The sequence below is a fragment of the Bidens hawaiensis genome, unplaced genomic scaffold (genome assembly GCF_021521415.1).
Source record: "Bidens hawaiensis isolate Kalapana, Puna unplaced genomic scaffold, B.hawaiensis_p1.1 tig00005567_1, whole genome shotgun sequence".
NCBI classification, from domain to species: Eukaryota; Viridiplantae; Streptophyta; class Magnoliopsida; order Asterales; family Asteraceae; genus Bidens; species Bidens hawaiensis.
In genome coordinates, this window is record NW_027491360.1 from 869,439 (window position 1) to 895,894 (window position 26,456).

The window sequence follows — 26,456 nt, forward strand, 5'->3', positions numbered from 1 at the left end:
GAAAATTGATCCAACCTTGAAAAGTGATAGATAACTAATTTGTGTGCTTAACCGGTGAAGTTATTAGGCCTAAAAGACTTTAGATAGTCATTGTATGTTATGGTAGCTTTCTATGGTGCGTAAAAGTAGAAGTGATACAAACTAAATCTTCTCGATTTACTGTGGAGAGTCATTTTGAGTTGTGCATGTCTCCACATACATCTTTCCGAATGATAGGCAGAAAAGTGATTACCCAGTCATACACGAGCCCGTGAGTGATCTGATTCCCGCGAAGAAAGTGTTATGTATCTGCAGTGATCAAGATTCGGGAGTTTCAGTTGAATTACTATTATTAAAAAAAAAAGCTTTCGTTATTATCATTGAGCCTTATGAAGATTATCTGCTTACAAATATCAAGAAAGAGGCAACAAAGAATATTCCAAAGTATAAGAAAGTACGGGAAGACGAATTCGAAGGTCGACATGTGAATATTGATTGATCAGACACTACGAGCCGAAGTTAACTCGGGGTGACTTGGGGCTTGAGAATAGATAGGAGGCATCACATTCTCTCATGTGATGTCCATCTAAATTTTGAGCTTAATTGATCCTAATCCGTATCACAAAAGCGATGAAAACCATACTAAGTTTAATACCTGCCTACAACCTGTTTCTCTATGTCATAATACCGCTGAACATGGATCTGTGTGACAGCCTCTTAATTAGTATGATTCCTGTTCGGATCTTTTCTAAAACATGCATGTTTTCGTCAAGACTGAAATTTGATCCCGTCCTTTTATCTAACTTTTGTTATATATTTTGTCTTATGTTTTGTCTTCATAAACACTTGGTTACTTGTTTCTTTGAATGTTTATCTTTTATCCTTTGAGCGAAGTTTATTTATGGGCGAACTTGACTTTTATTTGACTTTGGGCGAAGTTACTTAAGCGCGAAGTTGGGTAAATGGCGAAGTTGAATTAACTTCGCCCCTGGGTTTTCCAAAACTATATATAGCAGAGGCGGTCAAACTAGGTCAAAACTCTTCTTCACTAAACCCTTGGCGAACTTATCTTTTGAATCAAACCTCTCGTTTTTTCCTCTTTTGTGTGCTATCGAGGTTCGTTAGTCCTTATTGTGTCATAATTTCTATAGATTGTGTGATAATCTGGGGCATACTATCAGTTTTCATTCGGTCGTTTTGAAAACCCTTGAGTCCTTTTTAATGATCGTTTGGATGTTGTAAAGATGTTAATTGGCAATTTTATTTCTTAATCGCACATTTTTATCCAGGAAATCAACATCTGATTGTTCATCCCTCAACCGTACTGGGAGATTAAAATTGACAGTTCTTGTGGCGAAGTTAGGTATAGGCGAAGTTGACCCTAACTTCGCTAACCATATAACTTCGCCGCTTAAGAACACTTGGATACAGAATAATCATCTTGTTTATTATACTCATGTGTACTGCTTTGCGTATTAGTGTTACATTCCCAGTGAAGTTAACAACTACACTACTACTGGTAAACAGCGAAGTTATAACCTTTTATTCAGAAATATGACTTAGCTCGTTTGTTTTGCAGATATGGCTGCAGTGGCTGGTGCTGGAGGTACCGGTGGTGACGAAGGCGGAGGTGATAAGCGACAGTTTTCCCCGGGTCACAACATGTATATCACCTTGGATCCGGATGGTCGTGGAACTAATGACTCCTGTGAGATCATTACGTTTCTTATTCACTCACATATTTTCCATGCCATCACTACTACTCTTCCGATCTCACTACCAAACATTGAAGATTTCTGGAACACGGTTGAGTATGATTGTCGTGTTGACCCACCTGTGATGCGTGCTACTGTTAACAATCAAGTGGTACAGTTCTCAGCCATCAGATCCGGGAAGCTTTACAGTTTGGGGTTGAGACTACTGACAACCCTACTGACTTTTCGGCCACTTTTCGAAATGGTGCTTTTGTTCGTATGGGGTATTCAGGACCATTGGCAGACTCTCAGAGAAGGAAGGGGTTCTTGTTAGATCAGTGGAGATTTCTGATGCACGTAATGATTGTGTGCATGTCTGGTCGCAAAGCTGGTACGGATGGTATGGGTGCGACAATTCAATTGGCGATGACTGCATTGACTTACAACAAGCCTTAGAGTTTCAATCAGATGATATTCTATGAGATCAATCGACAGCAACGAGCAGTGGCACGGGAAACATTTTTGATGTACCCGAGATTCTTACAGATGATTCTAAATCATGTAGCTCCCAATCTGCCACAACGACGTCCTATTTCGTATGTGGAGAGTGTTTATAAGAGAATTTTTGCTCAGTGTCGACCATCAAGTGCACGTAGCAGGGAAGAGCTACGTCCTAGGCATAAGGCATTGTTTGGGTTAATGAATCCTGCTTATGTTGCTCCTCCAGGTGATGAATTTCTTGATCCGGCGCCGCACCAAGCTGATATCCCTCAACCACCTCCTGTGGTTCAACCACCACCCGTGGTACAGCAAGCACCGCCTGCTGATCTTGTTGCAGCTCCAGAAGTACAGGTTGATCTTGAAGTTGCCTTTGGAGGGCAAGGGTTCTTTGATATGGAAAGGCTTGATCTAGCTGCTGAAGTTCAAGCCTCAGTCATTGAGGTGTCTGGTGTAAATGTTTCCATGGTCGATACATCTGTGGCGGATTCTGAGGGAACTGTCTCTGATTCCTCCACTGACGATATAGTCGAAGCACAGCAAATTCTTGCCAGATAAGAAAGAATTCATGGCAAACGAAAGAAAGACTTAGATGATAGTGAATCAAATTTTGAGGAGGATTTGTATCTTTTGGTACGAAGATCAAAGAAGGCAAAGGTTGATGAATTCTAAAGTTGGTGAAAGTTCAAGGGTTGTTCATTTTACTCCACCATCATTATCGGGCATGTCTATGTTACCGGTCTCTTCGGCAGTTCCTTTACCAGTCACCTCAAGTGTACCCTTGGTGACTGTATCATCATCCATTGGTATTCCTCCAACCACGTTCCAGTTTACAGCACCGGCGATTGTTTCCTTACCGCATCCTACCCTTACTCCATTAGAGGTGGTCGCTAGATTTGTTGAGTCGACGCTGGTAGCGACTGCTGGGTTACCTGTCTCTATACCACCCACGGTTACTATTCAGCCTACCTCTGATATTCCAGCTAGCTTGGGAATTCCACCGCCGTATGCTCAATATATTTCTCATATGCGGTTTGACTTTGATGCTACTCTGTCTGACTCTGAGAGGATTGCGGCTCTTGAACGGGTTGTTGCTGAACAGTCGCGAATTAATCTCATTCAGACACAATCTATTCAGTGGATTGTGGTAGTGAATCAGATTCAATCATCCATTCTCATTGAACACGGTAAACTCTTTGATGCTCTTAAACAGTTCTTAGCATATCAGGGGGAGACGACTTGCAAGGGTGATGAATTGAGGACAAAGAAAAGGCAAGACAGAGACGATGATCCCAATGCATCGAAAGATGCAGGTGGTGAGTTGCCAAGAACTGAACAAAATCTTGGGACTTCCACATCTCAGGGGGAGTCTGCTCGTCCATCAGGCTGTACAGGTGGTGAGAATGTGGTGGTTGTAGATGATGAGGAGGTGTTGGGGAATGCTGAGGATGATGTAGTTGATGATGTTTTGACAGCTAGTAAAATTGAAAAGATTGGGGAACAGATAGAAATAGATAGTGAGTTAGAAGAAGGAGAGATAGTTGATGATGGTGTAGAGCATGATATTCCAAGTGTTGATGAGGTAAAGCTGGGTCAAGATGAAAATGTGTCGGGTGATTCTGAGTGGGAAGAACAGCCAAGATGGAAAGAAGGCTGTGCGCAATGGTTCTTCAAAACAAAGAAACCTACGGTACCAACAATGTTCAAGAAAATTTACAATATCAAGGGCTATGCTGAATCAAAGAAAGGTATTATCTGTTGGTTGTATGATGAACAGCTGAAATTGTTTGTGATAAAGCGATATGATGGGGTTCAGTACTTAAGAAGGCTTTGAGATCGCTCAACACCTTGCCTGAGTGTGAGGTAAAAGATTTGGCTCATTTGAGATTGATTAATAGAAGTGATGACAACTTTGCAAGATGGATTGGAAAGATTGTGTGGAAGGAAAGTGTGAAAGAGGAAAGGTTTGAGTTTTTGAAGCCTCGAAAAGGGAAGTTGGTCGAAGACAAGAAACGAGGCATGCAGGCTGATGGTAAGCCTGGATGGTGATGAAATACAAGCCGATTCGATGTTTAAAAGAGGTTCTGATGAAGCTGATGCCCAAGGACGTGTTGAAGGATCTCAAGTGGTGGTATGTTGACTACTAGACTGCTGAAGCCGTGATGGAGGATGAGGATGAACAGGAGATCCTGAGAGTGTATGACCCAATGCACTTGGTTAATTTGTCACAAGCTGATTTGCAGGTACTTAATGATAAAAAGATTTTCTATATTCCTGCGTGGAAGGATTAAGCAAAGAAGTACCAAGGGGTGGCCTCTGTCTGTGTGAGACAGGGCATTCATGCTTGAAGACGGTGGGTACGTGATTTTTGGATTACTAGACACGAGAAAGAAGATAAAGATATGAAGCTACTGCCAAGGGGGAGTCTGTTGGTGCATAATGTCAGTAGTTCGGTATCTCGTGTTTATTTGTGTCTGTAATCGTTTATATTGTTCATTTGGTGTGGAACTTGTTCTATTAGGTTCACTATGTGTTTAGGAGAACTTAGGTTGAGCGAATTTAGGACAACTTCGCCTAGTATGTTAGGCGAAGTTGTCGAGTTATATAAACTCTAACTTCGGCTCCTTTTTATAGAACTTTGAACGGCTGTGTTTTTGTGATTCTCTGAGTCACGTGTTTGTTCCTTGGTTATAATCCTTAGCAATATAACAAGCATTATCATATACACTCGTGTATTTGTTTATCTTCAACGTGTTCATCGTCTTAGCACTCGTATTGTATACGTAGGGGATTTCGCACCCTCGTGTTACGAGATACTCTTGTGTAGATCCGGCTGGGAACCTACAGTTGATTTTGTGGATGCTAAGTTACTTGATCAGCTCATCTTTATGTATTACGAAACATTGCTATCATGGAGCCGTATATAGAGTAAGAGTTACAAATAAATGTATTTTCTTTTTACATTATTTAATTCATATAAATTCTTATTAACTTCTACTACAATTCAGGCAACATATGCTGGAAATCAAGCATCTCAACCCCCGTGCCTCTGAAAACAGCACCCAGTTGCATAACCAACACAGTCGGACATTTATTAGTTGGCTTAAAAATGAGGTTGAAAAACGGTTGGCGAGTGGGGAGATATATGACAATGTTCGTTGGTTAGCCAAAGGGCCTAGTTTTTCTGTTAATAAGTATAGTGGTTTTTCCATAAATGATTATCAGTTCCATATAACATCTCGGGATAAATCTAGAACAACTCAATGTAGTGGAGTATCTTTAGTTGCACATGCTATGCAAATTGCTAGTGCAAAAGACTCCAATCACGTGTATGGCATTGTTACTTATTTCGGTCGTATAAATGAGATATGGGATCTTGATTATCGCATGTTTACTATTCCCGTATTCATGTGTGATTGGGCTGATAACCGTGGAATAAAAAAGGATGATTTTGGATTCACAGTGGTTAACTTTTCTAGACTTGGTCACCCGAGTGAATGCTTCATATTAGCTAGTCAAGCCAAACAAGTTATTTATGTTCAAGATCAACAAAATGAAAATTTGTATGTTGTTGGCTTCACACCACATAAGATGTACAAGTATGATGCAAGTGATGAAAGTAACGATATGCTAGAATTTGATGCTACTCTTGATGTTACACAAGACCCCACTTTAGTAGACATTGACGATGATTTTTTGTGTACACGCCCGGACGACGAGGGCATATTAGTTTAAATTTTAGTTTTTATTTCATATTGGCATAGTTAAGACATTAATTCTACTATTATCTAAATCAATATTACATATAAAGGAGGAGTGATGGGCAATGGAGGTAATTTCACAATTACATGACAAGGGCAAAATAGTCATTTCATAATTGGGCATAAAAAGTAATTTGCCAACACTTAGATCGATTCTTAAAGCGCTTGGTGCAACTTGATGAAGCTTCATCCACCTATGAAATTACTCTCATGTCCTTTGCCTAATGAAGTTGGAGGAAATCCAAAGGTTTACCATTTAGTGGGGGTTCAAGTAATTATGATCTCATGATGTTAGTATTAGTTACTTATGTAGCATCATTTTTTATATATGTGTGTACTTTTGAAGAATTCCTATCAATGTTATATGCATTGCACGGTAGGGATGCTTATCTTGTTGTTATTTAGTATATTCAAATGATTTAACTCAATTCATCTTCCGGAAGGTTGTTTGATGTTACTTTTATTTAAGAAGAAAAGCAAACTACATGTATTGTTCTTTTCTATACATTTTTTTAGCATAATTTAAATAAATAATTATTTTGATTAATGCGACTTAAAATGATATGATTAGTTTTTACGTTTTTGGTTAATTATATGATTATTCATGTGTTAACTCAAGCATGCATTGTTCTTTCTTTACATTCTTTTTTATCATAATTAAGCAAATTTTTTGATTAATGCAACTTGAAATTGGGTATGATTAGTTTTTTATGTTTTTGGTTAATTATATGATTATTCAGGTGTCAAGGGGATAACAAGAACGATTTATTTACCCAAAACCCACACCTAAAAAGTGTTTATTCAAGAATGGGGCAACATCATATATACCTCTCAATTAATAAGAGCAGGAGTCGTAGCAGGAGCAAAAGTTTATCGTGTTATCTAAAATACATGCAGATGCTGATAATAGCATTAATATAATGTGCATGTGATGATTTAGTGTGACTGTGAAATGATGGAGCGGGAAAGGTTACTTAGATGCATGTTTTGTGTATAACAGCATTCTAGAAAGTAAAATTTAATATAGAGCATTTATTGTGTTAAATTATACTGGGAGTGTATGGCTTGAAGAATGTCATTATCTGTTTATGTTTTCTAGACGAGGTTGGACAAATTTGTAGAAATGGAATCTATTGTTTCTTGATGATGAGAGTTAGTGTGTTTTTAACTTTTTATTAGTTGTCACATCATTTTTAGGAGGTGCTACAAAAAAAGAGTCCAATAAACAGGGGCGGATCCAGTGTTTGCACCCACTCAAATCCATAGTTTCCTTTATAAAGTTGTAATATATTAGGTTCAAAGACCCAAGTGACCCATCCAAAAATATTTTAGTGACCCATTCCTAATTTTTTTAGTGTCTCAAACTTAGCTTTTTAAATTTTAAGCCAAAATTTTTAAGCCCAAATTTAATTTTGTAATGAACAATAACAATTAAGCCCATATTAGTTAATTGCTCAACCACTTTAATTGAAAATTTGGAATTAGTGGGAGATGAACAGATTAGAGTGATGACGGCTTCACATGTGACATCTCATGTTAGATTTGTTTTGCAAATTGTAATTTCGAATTATTTTAATATAAAACAAACATTCATGATTCATGGTTATCACTTATTAATTTGTTTCTTTTGTATTTGAATTCTGCAACTGCAAGTCTAGTAACCAATTTCGATCTTCTGTTTAGAAAAAAATAATGCCCTTTTCTTCAAATTCAAAAGGCATGTGATCTTTGTTGTCTTATGGTGAAAAATTATTTGGTTTCTAGCTTTCTAATATATTTATTGTATGAGTGTACTGTTTATTATTGTTATTTTTTTAGAGTTCTACATTATTTAACTTTGTAATCCATTTTATTTGTACAGTAAGATCTTTTAGCTATGACAACCATGGAAAAGTTTTTGTCTTTGAAACGAAAAACACCATCTGCTAGACCAAGTTTAGTTGATCTAGATAATCTTCTTTGGGATCCCGTCGATATAAAAAGAATATCACCCTAATCAAATAGACGAGATACGGAGAAAGTATTGGCTTAATGGACCTTGCTAACCAGGTGGACATGGTCATGTATGTCCATAAAGAAAGATAGGGTCTACATAACGACATTTCAGCACGTATTGGAATGATAAATACGGTAATTGGTTAGAGAATAGTGTAAAAGAGGACAAAGTATTATGCTTATGTTGTTACCTATTTGCAGATTATATCGGAAACCAAGGGGGCCTTATGTATTTCGTCAAATGGGTTTAATTCTTGGAATAAACCAGAAAGACTTGTTAAACATGTTGGTGATGTTGGTAGTGCTCACAATAAAGCACTTAAAAGATGTGAAGATCTGTTGTTTACATTTAATGAAATCACGTAGAGCGGTAGAGGTCAGTTATAATATGTATTTTGTTATTTTTATGAAATTTATTGTTTAAATTTATATACGTAGTTTTTTAATGTAAATTTTTACTCGACCCGTTTCGTTTTGACCCGACCCATTTTGGTTTGACTTGTTTTAGTTTGAATTGACAAGTTCTAGGTTGAACTTCTTTTTGCACCCACTAGCTTAATTAAGAGGATCCGCTGGCAATAAAACCATATGGGCTAAATTGTCTTAAACCGTATATGTGTCATTGTTTTAATTTTTTCAGATATGAAACATACAATCACAAAAGTTAATCAAGAACCACCAAACGAGCATTATAATAAATTAAGACATGATCATATAGACTTGTAATGTCTCTAAAAAAACTACTAAGTTATGTAAAAGTTTACTTCAAGTACTTGATATTTATAGATGCAAGCTAATAACTCATCAATTTAAACCAATATTAATTAATAACTCATCAACTTATATTAGTATATTCATGAAATGAAACCCACTTTCCATCAACTCAACAATTAATAACCATTGAGGCATCCATTCAATGACACTTTCGGTTTCACAAACACCATCACTAGCCTTATTTCAAGTTAACTCCCATATTATTCCTAGCCACTCTTTGCGGTCAACATTCCATCTACCACTCTTCTCACAACAAGTATACACATTGTTAATTCCATCAACACTTTCAGAATGTTAGAAACAAACATTGTCTCTCGCGCACTTCACAAAGACAACAGGCACAAGTACCACTATTCAGGGCACCCTATTCAATATCTTTTTGCATTATATGTGAATACCGGGTATTGTGGGTAAAATCTTAGTTTTACGCAAAAATTTACACGGTAGTTAATATAAGGATTAATACCCTTACAAACATTACAAATATCATATACATACCCAAGCAAAACTTTATATATCATATATATCCTTACAAAGTAACTAAAATATCATATATGCCCTTATAAACACAATTAAAGTATCATATATACATCTGTTAATTAATTAAAATTTAATATATGAAAATTTTACCGTTATTTTTTTAAAAAAATTAACTTTTATTTATGCCAATTTTAACGAATATACCATTCTATCCCTTTCTATTACATAATGTGTTTATACCCTATATTATTATTTTAATTTTAATTGACGTTTCTCACCTTTAACGACAACCAAATCGTCTTTCGTCACTACTTCAAAATTGCAAACAATTCGAAGATTTATCGCATCAAATGGTCTACACTATAAAACCTTTTATCGCTTCTAATCAAACAAGAGTACTATCGTAATTTTTTAAATTTTTAATGAATTGATATATTAATAATTTTGTAAGGGCATATACGATATCTTTAGTTTTGCATGGGTATATATGACATTTTCAATATTTGCAAGGGTATATATGACAATGCACCTTAATATAATCATTCTCTATACACTAATTAACCGATTTGTCCAGTATGTGTGAATAGAACTCGAATTTTGATGGTCCATGGGTGAACATGGATGGGTCGTTTGGGAGGATTGGGGTAGGAATGATCAAATATATATTATTTCTAATCTTCACGGAGTCATGAACATTAATAGCAAGTAAATGTGCTATTAGAGATGACGGGACACCCATATAGATAGAGTGCATGGCTTCCAAATCACATGGTAACACCACCTCACTCCATGAGGGTGATGTGTGTGACTTCATTTCATGGCAAATGTTTGCCACACAAAATTGATTCATTGTTGACCATTGAAGAATTAAAATGAATTAATAAAGTTTTAGGGTACTTTTGGGTAGGTGTTGCCGGTAATATTGTGATTTATGGGTAACTAAGGGTAGAAATGAGGTGACAATACATGATTGACTGATGCATGAGTAATACCCATGAGTGTCCATCTCCCCATATGTAAGGCCCCGTTACCGGTAGCCCTACTTTGGTGTTGGATTTACTCATAAACGCAGTTCTAAATATCAGAGTTAATTAAAACATTCACGGAACATTAAAACATTCAATAAACATTACATATAAATCCATAACTTTGTCATAATTAAACATATTGTCTTCCCATTCAATTATAAATACTAAAACGTTTTTAAGTCTTCAGATGCCAGACTCTTATTCTTCTGCCATGTGTCCTCATCAAGCGAGCTGCCTCAACCTATTTGCCTGCGTGCATACTAAAAGTCAGCTACGCTGAGTGAGTTCTAGTTAATCACATAACTTACTTTACATGCACATTCACGTGCCCATAGGTACGCATTACATACTTAACATGTCCATCAATCTTTCATACACATACATATCTAACCTTACATTATAAAGAGCATTCTCCCTACATACCTCGGATATTATTAGGGTCCGGTGCCCTCCATCCTCGGATATTATTAGGGTCCGGTGCCTTCCATCCTCGGATATATTAGGGTCTGGTACCCTTGGACTCAACTTCCCCCTTTTCCTAAAACGGATAATCCCTTTCCAAGCCGAGATTTTGAGCATCACGTTGTCACCAACGTTAAACTCAATTGGTCGTCGTCGTTTATCAGCATACGACTTCTGTCTGTCTTGCGCGGCTTTCATTCTGGCCTTAATCTGATCGAAATTTGAACACGTTTCTTGAACCACTTCTAGGCTTCCCATCTCTTTCTGACCAATCTCTCTCCAACACACTGGGGTCCTACATCGTATACCGTAAAGCATCTAAAACTGTGGCATACCAATACTTGAATGGTAGCTGTTGTTATAGGAGAACTCTTCTAGATGCAGGTGATCGTCCCAACTTCCACCAAAATCTAGAACGCAAGCACGTAGCATATCCTCAAGGGTTTGGATAGTCCTTTCAGACTATCCATCTGTTTGAGGATGATACGCCGTATTGATGTTCAACCTCGAGCCCATAGCTTCATGGAATTTCTTCCAGAACCTCGAAGTGAATCGAGTATCTCTATCGGACACGATCGATAGTGGCACTCCATGCTTAGATACAACCTCTTTGATGAACAAACTTGCTAACGTTTCTGACGAGATGGCCTCTCGTATAGGCAAAAAGTGAGCACTTTGGTCAAACGGTCCACTATCACCCAGATGGTATCATGATGCTTAGCTGTACGAGGTAGCCTGGTTATGAAATCCATGGTGACATGTTCCCATTTCCATTCTGGTATCTCTAGAGGCTGCATCTTTCCATAAGGTTGTTGGTGTTCTGCCTTGACTTGCAAGCAGGTTAGGAACTTACTGACATAATCTACTACATCATTCTTCATGTCTGGCCACCAGTAATCTCTTTTCAAATCTTGGTACATCTTCATAGCTCCTGGATGAATCGAATACCTTGACTTATGAGCTTCATCTAAGATTCGACCTCTGAGATTTCCATGGCGTGGGATCCACATACGGTCAAACCTAGTTTTAACACCATGGGTGTTTTCCATCAACTTGTCTTTCTGACCGAAAATTCTTTCTTTCTTCACTAGCCCTTCATCTTCCAGCACCTCTGACTGTAGTCTGGTAATTTCATCAAACAGACTTGAATTCATAATCAACTGGTATGACTTCACTGTTGCAAAGACTTCCTCGTTCTTATGACTTAGCGCGTCAGTGACCACATTAGCTTTACCAGGATAGTACTTAATATCACAGTCGTAATCCTTTATCAACTCTAACCATCTTCTCTGCCTCATGTTCAATTCCTTCTGCTCGAAGAAGTACTTTAATCTCTTATGATCTGTGTAAATAGTACACTTAGTACCATACAGATAATGCCTCCATATCTTTAAGGCATGCACTACTGCTGCTAGCTCTAAATCATGCGTCGGATAAGTACTCTCATGGAATTTCAACTATCTAGACGCGTAAGCTATCGCCTTCCCTCGTTGCATTAACACACAACCTAACCCACGATGCAAAGCATCAGTACAAACAACCAAATCCTCGTCACCATCGGGTAGAGCAAGGATTAGGGCTTGCGTGAGTCTTTTCTTTAACTCTTGAAAAGCTTCTTCTTGGAACTTACCCCAACTGAATACTATCGACTTTCGGGTCAAACCGGTCAACAGTGCGGCTATCTTGGAGAAACCTTCGATGAATCTCCTATAGTAGCCAGCTAACCCTAAGAAGCTTCGTATATCAGTCGGATTCCGTGGAGTCTTCCAATTCGTTATTACCTCAATCTTAGCTGGGTCCATGGTAATCCCTTCAGGGTTAATCACGTGACCAATAAATTAAACTTCTCGCAACCAGAACGCGCATTTCGAAAACTTAGCATACAACTTCTCTTTCTTCAAAGTCTCTAACACCTCTCTCAGATGTTCAGCATGATCAGACTCGCTCTTTGAATAAACCAATATATCGTCGATGAATACAATAACTGACTTGTCCAACATTGGCCGACACACCCTATTCATCATGTACATAAATGCTGCAGGAGCATTTGTTAGACCAAATGACATTACGAGTTCTCTGCCTCCTTCACCTTCAACTGATGATAGCCTGTTCTGAGATCTATTCGTGAGAACCAACTTGAACCTTGCAGTTGGTCAAACAGATCATCAATCCTTGGCAAAGGATATCTATTCTTTACCGAAAGTTTATTCAACTCGCTATAGTTATGCACATTCTCATACTTCCATCCTTCTTCTTCACGAACAATACTGGCGCACCCCACGGGGAAACACTCGGTCTAATAAAACCCTTGTCGAGGAGCTCTTGCAGTTGGGACATCAATTATTTCATCTCGGACGGTGCTAGACGGTAAGGCGCTTTCGCGACGGGCTGGGCTCGTGGTACTAAATCTACCTGGAATTCTATTTCTCGCTCCAGTGGCAACCCCGGAAGATCCTCTGGGAATACTTCTGGGTAGTCGCGCACAATAGGAACATATTTCATCCCTTTCGTCTCGGCCGTAGCGTTGACAACATATGCCAGGTAGGCACTGCACCCTCGCCTTAACATACCCTCGGCTTTTATCATCGAAATGACATTAAGCCCAGAACTTTCCTTATCACCATAAACCGTCACCGCACTACCATCCAAAGACTTTAACCTTATTATCCTACTCTTACACACTATTTGAGCTTCGTACTCAGACAACCAATCCATTCCCAAAACTACATCGAACCCTCCTAAGGTCATAACATACAAGGTAACAGGGAACTCATGTCCCTCTAACTCTATCTTACAGTCCTTAACCATTTTCATTATTTTAACAGAAGCGTGACTAGCGGTTTCTACTATAAAAGTTTCAGACACTCGGCAACATTTCATTTTAGCTAGTTTACTAAATGGTGTAGCTACGAAACTTTTGTTTGCACCCGAATCAAATGATACTGAAGCAGAAATACCGTTTACTAAAAACGTACCAGTCACAACATCCGGAATCTGTTTAGCCTGCTCCTAAGTTAGCATGTAGGCCCTAGTCCTTGGCCTAGCTTGATCGGCATCTTTCTTTCCACTACCTTCAGCTCCACCATCAGTACACTCCCTTGCCATATGACCCGTTTTACCACACTTGTAGCATGCGGGTTTTACATCACACTCATTAGCATAGTGCCCCACCTTCCCACACTTATAACAGGCATTTGTACCAAGCCTACACTCTCCACCATGAGCCTTTCCACACTTGTGACACACCTCTGAACCAGTACCCCACTTGCACTCGCCACCGTGCACCTTCCCACACGTCTTGCACGTCTTTCACTCCCACACCTTCTGCTTCTTTTCCTTAGAGTTCCATAACTGAGTACCAGGTCATTTAACATGAGCGACCCACTTCTTGTCCTTCTTCTCTTCTTCCACCACAACATCATCCGCAGCCAGGTCCGCATAAACCATTTCTGCGAGCTCGACAGCAGAGTCAAAGGTAGCAGGTATACTCGTCCTGACTAGCGTGCGGACTCTCTGTGGAAATCCCTTCACATAGCACTTGATCCTTTTAGCCTCAGTGTTGACCATATTGGGTACCAACCTAGACATTCGGTTGAACTCTGTGGTGTACTCACGATGTGTCATCGTCCCAGCTTTCAAGTTCAGGAACTTCATCTCCGCCCTCTCAACTTCGGCGTCAGCACAGAATTTCTTCATAACTAGCTCCTTCAGATCATCCCACCTTATAGCTTTAATCTCCTCCCGACTCTTCATCTGCTCAACCGACTCCCACTAGTACATCACCTCTTCTTCAAACGATTGGGTGGCATAACCGACAGCTTGATCGGGACGACACTCTCTAATGCGGATAATTTTATCCATGGTGGTTATCCATTGAAGAGTAGCGATTGCGTCTCCCAAACCAGTCAGCTTTGGCGGGCCACAACCCTTGAAGGACTTATAGTTGCAACCGCCTCGACCCCTCTTCCTATCATCATCTTTCACATGCCTGACCCCACTCGAGGCTTCTCTCTCTCCTTCCTCATCTTTCCTACCATCTCCACCTGCCCCTCCAGCAGTTCTTTCACGGCTTCCACCCGACTCTCCCGGAGTAATATTCTTCACAACAGTGGCTACAGCAGTCGCTACAGCTTGGACAATAGCTGTCTGAATTGCAGGATCCAGTTGAAACCCTCCGTTGTTGTTCGGGTCTCTCCTAGCTGCACTTCCTTCATCTTCGGTGTTGGAAGCGGTCTCCACCGAAGGTTGTTGGGCACGACGAGGCCTGCCACGATGCCTATTGGGGCCCTCAGTTCTCGCATCGCCTCCCGTTCCAGCCATCGTATTCTAAAAAGGGAAACACAAACGTCATCACTCAAGGAACTATTTAGTACAAGGATAGTAAGGCTAACAGGTAATAACAGTGGCCAATTGTGATTAGCTTATCACGTTACCTTCCGTGTCCTATACACTTTCCCTTATGAGTCTATTTGTGCTGGTTCTATCCTAAACAGTTAATCAATCAGGTAATCCTATCCCTAACATTCGCATATCCTTTCTTTAACAATCAAGCTAACATTAACATACAGCTTTAACCATTCACTTTACCGTTACTGAGCTTGCTTGAGTGACACATGGCTATCTCGAACTGGCATCTTCTTTCTATTCTTACTTTAATCCCATTCTCTGTTCGAGTCTAATTAAATCTCTCGAACTTTGCTCTGGTACCAACTTGTAAGGCCCCGTTACCGGTAGCCCTACTTTGGTGTTGGATTTTCTCATAAACGCAGTTCTAATTATCAGTTAATTAAAACATTCGCGGAACATTAAAACATTCAATAAACATTACATATAAATCCATAACTTTGTCATAATAAAACATATTGTCTTCCCATTCAATTATAAATACTAAAACGTCTTTAAGTCTTCAGATGCCAGACTCTTATTCTTCTGCCATGTGTCCTCATCAAGCGAGCTGCCTCAACCTATTTGCCTGCGTGCATACTAAAAGTCAGCTACGCTGAGTGAGTTCTAGTTAATCACATAACTTACTTTACATGCACATTCACGTGCCCGTAGGTACGCATTACATACTTAACATGTCCATCAATCTTTCATACACATACATATCTAACCTTACGTTATAAAGAGCATTCGCCCTACATACCTCGGATATTATTAGGGTCCGGTACCCTCCATCCTCGGATATTATTAGGGTCCGGTGCCCTCCATCCTCGGATATTATTAGGGTCCGGTACCCTTCATCCTCGGATATTATTAGGGTCTGGTTCCCTTTCTTCCATACCTTTTTAACATACTTTCTATATACATAATCATAAGTTTCGTACATACATACATCATTCATTCTTCATCTTACAACATACATATAACATCAACCATTTCCTGGCAATACATGCAATTCCTAAGATCGTTCATGTATCGACAAGAAACCATTCATACATTTCACATAATACATATATGGCATACACTTATTGCTTAGGATAAGTGTATTAACTAATCACATCGAGTATTCACACAGCCCCGAAAACATAACAAGGAATGGGGGCTAGAAACTCACCTGAAGTCGGTTACGTTCACCGTTAATTGTTATTCCTTTCATCAGTTGGGCACGGCTAACTGTATAATAATTACATGCATCAATTACTATCACTACTCATCTCTCGTTTCTAGTCTAATTATAACCCTCGACGAACGGGGGTCCGGGGGCAGCGCCCCTGGCAGCGGGGTCTAGGGGTGGCAGCCCCTAGCAGGTCCAAGGGGCAGAGCCCCTGGCTGGGGTCGAGCTGCTAGGTCAGTTTGGAAAAATTTTATTTCCATTAACTGTCGTAATACATTTTCCATTAAGATTTTGAATCATTAATTAATTTGCTAACTCAAAAGTTCAAGGGCCTAATTGTAATTAATTCATTCTTTTATAAGTCCGGGGACTGTTCTGTCATTTTATCAAAGTTCTAATTCGTTATTCAGTTCTTAACGAATGGGAGTTCATAGCGAATTAACTATTATAACAACTCTGGCTTTGTAACGAATTAGACCTTATAACGAACTGGTCTTTATGACGAATTGGATCTTATAACGAACTGGTCCTTATGACGAATTGGACCTTATAACGAATCAGTTCATGTAGCGAATCAGTCCATGTGACGAATTGGACTTTTTAATTCGTTATCTCAGTTAACGAATGGTCATAGCGAAGTGGAAGTTAGTTCGTTATATTACCCTAACGAATCTGAGCACGAACTAAGTCTAGTTCGTTATGCTCCCTTATACGAATCAGCTAACGAATCACCTATTAATTCGTTAGGCTCCGTTAGCGAACTAGGGTTAGGTCAGGGAATGTTAGAACATTCCCTGACATTCCCCTTAACCTCGTACCACTTTCCGGGGCCGCCTTTCCGGCGCCGCCATTGCCGGAAAGCCGCCGAAAAAACGCGAACTCACCGGAAAAAACGAGTTTTAACTCGTTTTTCATCGTTTTTCGCCCCGTTCGATCCAGATCTAAGCTAGGGTGATCCCTAAGCTCATCATAGGTTTGGTTTATACCCGATTCCACCCGGATCTCGTGATTTAAACGGTTTAACGGTGTCGGCTCGTCGTTTCGCAACTATATCTAACGGGTTAAGCTCATATAATATTAAACTATCGTTACCTCGGGTCGGTGCTCGGTTTCCTTCTTGATTTCGGCTAGGGATAAGGAAGAACTAGAGAGAAATCTTAAGTGTGTGTTTTTGGGTGGTGTATGGAATATGTGTGAATGTGGATTAAGTGATGTTTAATGGTATTTATATTTAGGGGTCATGGGCTTAAGGCCATGGTCTTTCCTTCTTCTTTCATACCCCAAGTCCATATCCCATTTATATTTACCCAACACTAGTCCAACTCATATTCGATTTAGCTAAACCGATAACGACCCACTATAAAATAGAGGAAGTTTATTTTATTAATATAACCGAAAGTAGGATGTTACACCATACATCTTAAATATGTATATACACCATTTTGATACACATATTTGATAAGAAAATAATGAAATGAGAAAACCCGCACCAAGAATGCCCCATGACAAAAGCAAAACTCATACACCACTAAGCACACTAACACGAGTTATGCTTCAAGAAAGGATTCATTATCAAAATGTCCAAAAGGTCGAGACCCTGGTACACTCATAACATATTTCGTTACTTATATGATTTAACTACAATTTATACAGTTTGTTTTAATTAACAAAAATAACATTATTGGTTGTTAGCAACACCCACACCCACTTCAAACACAACTAAACTACGGTTAAAGATCGGATGTCCTATCATGTTGCTAAGAAACATTACCCCATTAAACGTCATAGACAAGGGAACAAGGCTATATGCAAGGCATTCAAGCGTATCGTGATTGACACTAAGATAGCTATGGGGAACACCAAGGAAAAAGAGTGTTTCTACTAAAGTATCACACTCACTGTATATGCAGACGACATGTCAGGCGTAACATTGCTTTTGAAATAATACCGTTTGCTGATGTTATTTTAAAATTATTCCGGTATTGCTATATATTCTGGATTGTTTCACTTATATCTTTGTTTGTTATTGATATTTTTAATATTTACGTTATGAATCAAAACCTTATTGTTAATGTTGCGTAGACTTAATCGAATATCAAAAAACCAGTATATTTTCTAAATCACATCATTACATCATTTTACACTAACTAAATTGTCTTAGAAATATCAATAATAAAATTTGACTATTTTTCTAACTAAATCTGATAAGAGTATCATGAATAGGGTGACACAGTAAATTTTAATTTTTAGTGATGTAGCATGTTTGTGAAAAAAACTCGAATTGTGATTGTCCATAGGTGAACATGGATGGGCCATTTGGGTGGATTGAATTAGGAATGATCAAATATATATTCTTTCTAATCTGTATGGAGTCATGAACATTAATTCCAAGTAAAGGTGTTATAGCATGGTTGCATGCCAAGTTCTCTTCGTGGACTATTAGCCACTCTTACACACATACAAATTATAATAATAACTTAGTAGTTCATATTCATATTATATATTTAAGAAATAAAACTGACACTTTATCAAGTGACCAATATCGAAATTAAGGGAACAATGCTAATATGCAAAGTGTTCAAGTGTAACATGATTGACGCTGAGATAGCTATCAGGGAACACCAAGGAAAAACATGTTTCTACCAAGGACAACACTCACCATATCTGAAGATGCCATGTAAGGCGTAACATTATTTTAAAATCATACCGTTTGGTGAGGTTCTATTAATAAATGCCATGTCTTGCTATATTACTAACTACTTGGATTGTTTCACTTTTATCTTATGTTTGTTACTGGTATTTTTAATATTTATCTTATGAACCAAAACCTTATTTTCAATTTATGTGAACTACCTTTGAGTCCACTAATATCTTCATGGAGATTGCATATGGTATTGTTTATGGTGCTTTTTCTACTTTGCTCACAAACCCTAGGAAAGTTGTAAAGTTGAAGACATGACAAGAATTACCATATCTTCTAGGGCGGCTATACCTTACCACTTTGAGTACTTGTAATGTTTGATATCATTATTCTATTTATTTGTAAATAAATATCCTTAATATAAGCAGGTAAAATCATTGTTGATGGTAGGTTTTGAAATTTTAATCAACATAAGTGATTGAATGTGTGTTAATTGGTGAGTAGTTAGAGTTGAAATTTATATAGGAGATGAAAGAGATACTCAAACTAAAGTCAATTAAGTTGTCTGTTCATGAATGATAAAATGGGTAAAGAGGTGGGCATACGCGAGTTGGTTGTGCACATGCATACTGGTGTATGCATATATATTGGATCGATGATGTTATAAAGTAACCGGCACTTAACTTGCATAAACAAAAGTTTCTACTTGGTGCCTTACAAACTAACAAGCAAGAATATAACTAAAATTTCACAAAACATGATGTATCCAATATATATGTATCCATTAATATTTTAGTGTGCACCCCCCCCCCTCCTTCATCCACACTCGCGCGAACACACACACACAAACAAATGCAATTGAAAAATGTGATCGCACTGATAACCCATTACACACCACGCCAAACACTACAAACCAATACAATGAGATAAGTTACTCGAACCCGCAGCAACGCGCGGGCACTTTTGCTAGTTAGTTTAATTTGTATGTTTTTATTTCATATTGGCATAGTTAAGACATTAATTCTACTATTATTAGTTTAATTTGTATGTTTTTATTTCATATGAACAGTTAAGATATTAATTCTACTATTATTAGTTTAAATTGTATGTTTTTATTTCATATTACCTAGTCAAGACAATGATCCTACTGTTATTAGTTTAAGTTTTATGTTTTTATTAGTTTAATTCACGTTAGTTTTATGCTACTGTAACTAAATCATGTTGAAACAGGTTGATTTTTGTGTGCACGCCCAAATGAATTCTGCTTCTGAATATGAAAATTCTACTTCAGATCATGATGAAATTTATGATTTAGATCCTGATGGAAATTCCGCTTCAGAAACCAAATCACAAAGAGGCCCGACCATAACACCAAAAGCAACAAGAGGGAAAGCTGTAGTTGCATACAATACAGGAGATGTCCCAATTGGAGAAGCAGCAAAAAAAAACTCACTACTTTTGAAGGAATGACAGCAAGAACTATGGTTCCCATAACTTATAAATGTTGGACGGACGTGCCCAAAGAAACACAGGAAGATGCATGGAATTATGTTTTGGTAAGTCTAATTGCTTATAATTACAACCAATGCATGAGTTAGGTCCTTCAATTGTAGTTACACTTATGGCTGTTTAAAATAGTTACAATATTTTCTTTATTTGTCCCCTATATATATTTATTAAATGATACATGGAGATATTGTTTATGTTTTCAGAAACATTTTGTACTTAATCCAAATAGCTGGAAGCAAACTCTTCAATCAATTGCGACAAAATGGAGAAACTTCAAACATAAACTATACAAAAAATTCATTGAGCCAAAAAGAAATGACCCAAAGGCATTGCTTAATCCTCCTACTATGTATCGGTTCTTGACAAAAGAAGATTGGAAAGTTTTCGTAGCACATAGACTTTCCAAAAAGTGACAGGTTAGTTAATTTTTTCTCATAATTATATATAATAATAATAATAATAATAATAATAATAATAATATGAGAAAATTAATTTGAGTAGCAGAAAATTATGGTTACAGTCCAAATGCCATACTCTGCACGTAATGTTGTCGTCTCTTGCTTAAAAGATGCAAGTGCTATAAATAACTTATAATAAGACTTGTCAAATTAGCTGCTTAAAGCTATTGTGCCACCTGATACAGAATCCAGTGCTTACAAATCATGCAGACTGCAGATTCATATTCATGCATGGAATGGATCAAATGTTTTTAAAAACCTATAACTTGTGATCATGCTAATATATATTGAAATAATGTGTCACAAGAAAACAAACTTATTTAATACGTTGTATATACATAAGAAATGTTATACTTATACAAAGAATATTATGAGAAACGGGAAACCTGATCGGTTAATTTATGTTGTGTATTGTCACACCCCCATCTTAGGCCTAGGAGTGTGATCGACAGTTGGTACTATATTTGTATATAAATCAGAGTTACGGGTTATAGCGGAAGACTTTTATAAAACATAAGGATTGAACTTATAAATATTTACATTACAAAAAAAGACGAGACGAAAGTCTCGTTTAGTATTTACTTATTTATATGTTTTACAAAAACACCATATTTTAATATTCAAACAAAATTATCCGAGCCATCGGATTCTTGAGCCCTTCGTCCGTCAAGCTCTATTCTTGGTTACCTGCAAAATGTTATAAAATACGTCAGCAACGAATGCTGGTGAATATGTTGACGCAAAAATATTTTCTTTACTTAATCACCCCTCGAGACCACGTAAGCCTCGGCCCATCTTGGCTTAGGAATAATCAAGTTAAACAATCATCATAAACTCGAGTCTCTACACTATGTTACCTCAGCCAAACACCGCAGCGTTTCGGCATAACTTAGGTACCATAAATATACACATGGTCAGTCTCACTCGGACGTAACTTAGGTCCGGCCCTTCGTGGCTAGAGGTCGTGACCAAGCGTGGTGCGATGTGCCCACCGCGTTCCACATATGTAAGGATCCAGACAAACGTAAACCACAGCCTGAGGGCTAGGCTTATACTCTTATTTACAATGTTTTTAGAGACACGTAGCCTCATGTAAAGTTTTACACATAACACGTTTGATTGTTTGAAAACAACTTTATAAAAGTGGGGCTTATTCACCTTTTCAATGGGATCGGTTTCCAACACCGTCCGTGAGTCTTTCTCTTGCTATCTCGCACCTATAGTACGAGTATAACTTTTGTTAGTCGGATATACAATCCGGCTTAAGACCTTTAGTCTTATTTACCTCGATGAATCTTTAGTTCATAATTTCTTTTACTTTAAAACCTTTAGTTGAAAAGTAATGTTTATAAACCTTTAGTTTATTCATAAAAACCCTACGTTTTTTCTTCTTTAAGAAACGTATTTCTTTCTTTATTATTTAAGTATACTCATTATACCTAAGTAATATATTTTAAAACAAAGAATAATCATATACATATATATACTCACATATATATTTCATTTTTCTTTTTCTTTATTTTCTTTGTTATATATTTCTTTGTTTATTGAGAATAACTTTGACTTGGGGTATTAAGCCCTTATAATATTTTATTATTATTTTATTCGGGCATTATGCCTACCTTTGTTGGCTCAATAAACCCTATTCACTCGAGCAGCACTTCGACTCTATTTCTTTATCAACACACGCTTTGATCAATCCTTTGCTTGGACACAGGAATCGAACACCAACACTTCGCGACACGTACTTCGAGATGGTCGTCGGGACTTCACACCAATATTGTCTCCTTGCTTATAACATCATCGGGAGGTGGCACGATTATCGAGGTATTGGGCACGAAAAACGATGAATCGAGGCAACCATTTCGAGGTGGTTCGAGGGCACGCTTCCCAATGTGTAGAGAGAGGTTAGAGAGAGAGTAATATGTGTGTTTTGAGATGTGATGGATCTGAATTCGTGGCCTTCTATTTATAGGTTGAAATTGGACCCCATCGTGCTACGCGATGGGTTCCTTGGTAAGCCCATCGCGTGACGCGATGTAGGCTTGCCAAATCACAGGGTAGACCTTCCCCGTGGTGACATGTGGCAGGCGTCGCGCCACGTGGCGCACGTGGCGAACGTGTTGCCACATGGCGGCAGACGTTGCCATCGTGTGCCACGTGTCACTGCGTGTCAGACACTCCATCGTGATACGCGATGGGGGTATTTCTTGATCCATCGCGTAGCGCGATGGGTCAAGAAGATAGATTTTTCATTTAAGCCCCTGGAGTTTGGAATTTGGCAGAATTGGCCCTTGACTTTGGAAATTTGGCATTTTGACCCGATATTCACGTGATGTTACATCCTCCCCACCTTGAAATAAATCTCGTCCTCGAGATTGCTTCATGAGAACAAGTGGGGGTATTTCTTTCTCATTTCGGACTCGAGTTCCCAAGTATACTCGGGTCCTCTCCGTGAATCCCATTTAACTTTTACGATTTTCAGTGTTCGTCTTTTCAATTTCTTTAACTTTGAATCTTCGATTTGAATTGGTCTTTCAATGAACTTTAAGTTCTCGTTAATTTCTACATCTTTTAATGGAATCGAAAGAGATTCGTCGGCTAGACACTTACGCAGATTCGATACATGAAATACGTCGTGTATCCCTTGCATTTCATCGGGCAGTCGCAAACAATATGAAACAGTTCCGATTCGTTCAAGTACCTCGAAGGGTCCAATGAATCGAGGACTAAATTTTCCTTTCTTGCCGAAGCGAATGACGCCTTTCCATGGCGAGACTTTTAATAAAACTTTGTCACCAACATTCAATTCTAATGGCTTACGACGGACATCGGCGTAACTCTTTTGGCGATCGCGTGCCGTCTTAAGTCGTTCTCGGATTTGAAGAACTTTGTTAGTGGTTTCTTTGACTATTTCCGGTCCAGACAATTGATTATCTCCGGTTTCAGACCAACACACGGTCGTCCTACATTTTCGTCCATATAACGCCTCGAATGGTGCGGTTTGAATACTCGTGTGATAAATATTGTTATACGAAAATTCTATTAGGGGTAAGCGGTCATCCCAACTTCCACCTAAGTCTATCACACAAGCACGGAGCATATCTTCCAATGTTTGGATTGTCCTTTCGCTTTGCTCATAGGTTTGTGGATGATAGGCAGTGCTAAGGTTAAGCTTTGTACCGAGTGCTTGTTGGAAGCTTTTCCAAAAATGAGACGTGAAACGACTGTCTCGATCAGAGATTATAGATAGCGGTACTACATGCAAAGCAACAATGTTTTTTACATAAATACGCGCTAATCTATCCATTGAGTATGATTCATTGATAGGTATGAAATGTGCAGACTTTGTTAAATGGTCTACAATTACCCATATAGCATTATGTTGTCGAGTCGTTTTCGGGAGTTTGGTTATAAAATCCATGGTTATTAACTCCCACTTCCATATGGGAAGTTCGGGTTACTGAAGCAACTCTGAAGGCTTTTGGTGTTCAGCCTTAACTTTTAAACAAGTTAGACATTTCGCAACATGTGAAGCGATGTCCTTTTTCATCCAATTCCACCAGTAGTTTGGCTTGAGGTTTTGATACATTTTGTCACTACCGGGATGCATCATGTACTTGGACTTATGGGCTTCGTTCATAATCTTTTCACGCAAGTCCCCAAAGATTGGTACCCAAATTCGGTTGCCCATTCTAAGAATACCATCGTCACCTTTGACTAGCGAGTCAATGATGTCGTTACGTTTTTCATCGGAGATCTTGTTTTCATTGATTGCTTGAGTTTGGGCAGATTTGATTTGGTCAATAAGATCAATTTGAAGTTCTAGCCTTAACGCTCGGACTCTTTTTGGCTTTTCGTGTTCTTTACGTCTTAAGGCGTCAGCCACAACGTTGGCTTTACCTTCGTGATAAACGATCTCACAGTCGTAGTCGTTAAGAGTTTCCATCCAGCGTCGTTGGCGCATATTAAGCTCTTTTTGATGGAAAATATGTTTCAAGCTTTTATGATCAGTGTACACGGTAAATCTTACTCCATAGAGATAGTGCCTCCATATCTTAAGTGCAAAGATTATGGCGCCTAACTCTAGATCGTGAGTTGTATAATTCTTTTCGTGCACTTTGAGTTGACGAGAGGCATAAGAGATTACCTTCTTTCATTGCATTAGTACACATCCCAAGCCGGAATGAGACGCATCACTAAAGACAATGAAATCTTCAGTACCTTCTGGCAAGGCCAGTATAGGTGCTTGGGTAAGGTTTTGTTTGAGTATATCAAACGCCTATTGTTGTTTCGTTCCCCATTCATACTTGATGTTTTTATGACTCAAAGAAGTTAGAGGAACAGCGATTCGGGAAAAGTTTTCAATGAATCTACGGTAATAGCCGGCCAATCCTAAGAAACTTCAAATCTCGGTTGGAAAATTTGGGATCTCCCACTTAGAGATAGCTTCAATCTTAGCGGGGTCCACTTAAATACCGTTAACGTTGATGATGTGACCAAGGAATTGCACCTCGTGTAACCAGAATTCGCATTTCGAGAACTTGGCGTACAACTTCTCGGTCCTAAGGATTTCAAGTAAGGTTCGAAGATGATTTTCATGATCATCCTTAGACTTAGAGTAAATAAGTATATCGTCGATGAAGACGATAACAAACTTATCCAAGTAAGGCTTGCAGATACGATTCATCATGTCCATGAACGCGGCTGGCACATTAGTAAGTCCGAATGGCATAACGGTGAACTCATAATGACCATACCTTGTTCGAAAGGCAGTTTTCGGGATATCTTCGGATTGAACTTTGAGCTGGTGATAGCCGGAACAAAAATCGATTTTTGAAAAGAAGCTAGCACCTTGAAGTTGGTCAAAAAGATCATCAATTCGAGGAAGTGGATAACGGTTTTTGATTGTAATTTTGTTGAGAGCTCGGTAGTAGATGCACATACGCATGGATCCATCCTTCTTTTTGACAAATAATATCGGCGCTCCCCATGGTGATGAACTTGGTCGTATAAAACCTTTCTCGAGAAGCTCGTCCAATTGTTTCTTCAGTTCCTTCATCTCAGTTGGCGCGAGGCGATACGGAGCTTTGGCGATTGGAGCAGTACCAGGAATAAGATTGATCCTAAACTCTACTTCACGATCGGGAGGAATGCCACGAAGTTCGTCGGGAGAGACATCGGCATAGTCAGAAACAACAGGAACGACTTTGATTTCTTTGGGTTTTGATACTTCGGTGACGTAGGCCATGAATTCTAAGCATCCTTGATTTAAACATTTGTTAGCCCTTTTCATTGAGATTAGGCTAACTTGGCCAGCGTCCTTATCCCCTTCAATTCGAATAGTTCATTTATTAGGGGCTCGAAGTTCAACGGTCTTGCTATTGCAAAGGATACGAGCATGATTGTCGGATAACCAATCCATACCCAATATAACATCAAAACCAGCAAGGGTCATGGGTAACAATTGAATAGACGAAACATAACTGGCCAATAAGATTTTTCCGTTTTCAAGGGCTTCGGAGATTTTAACGATTTCGCCATTAGCGGTCTCGATGCTTAGAGTTTTATTTAGTTTGATTAAAGGTTCGTTTAATAGACTACAAAATTTATAATCTAT

At 38.5% G+C, this 26,456-nt stretch overlaps 3 protein-coding genes across 3 annotated transcripts in view; all 3 read left to right on the forward strand.

Moving 5' to 3' along the window:
• Nucleotides 1-26,456, forward strand: part of LOC143630141 (putative glutathione S-transferase) — a 94,909-nt gene that overhangs the window by 44,664 nt on the left and 23,789 nt on the right. The window lies entirely within an intron of this gene.
• LOC143630134 (uncharacterized) lies at nt 5,021-5,953 on the forward strand. Its single transcript, XM_077099217.1, has 2 exons — nt 5,021-5,099; nt 5,180-5,953. Exons 1-2 carry the CDS (start codon nt 5,083-5,085, stop codon nt 5,904-5,906), a joined length of 744 nt encoding a protein of 247 aa, XP_076955332.1. The 5' UTR covers nt 5,021-5,082; the 3' UTR covers nt 5,907-5,953.
• The window catches only part of LOC143630135 (uncharacterized), a 34,728-nt gene continuing 14,084 nt past the window's right edge, over nt 5,813-26,456 (forward strand). Inside the window, exons 1-3 of the mRNA XM_077099218.1 lie at nt 5,813-5,900; nt 19,844-20,425; nt 20,582-20,794. The gene's annotated coding sequence lies outside the window, so the exon portion shown is untranslated. The remainder of the gene's footprint in view (nt 5,901-19,843; nt 20,426-20,581; nt 20,795-26,456) is intronic.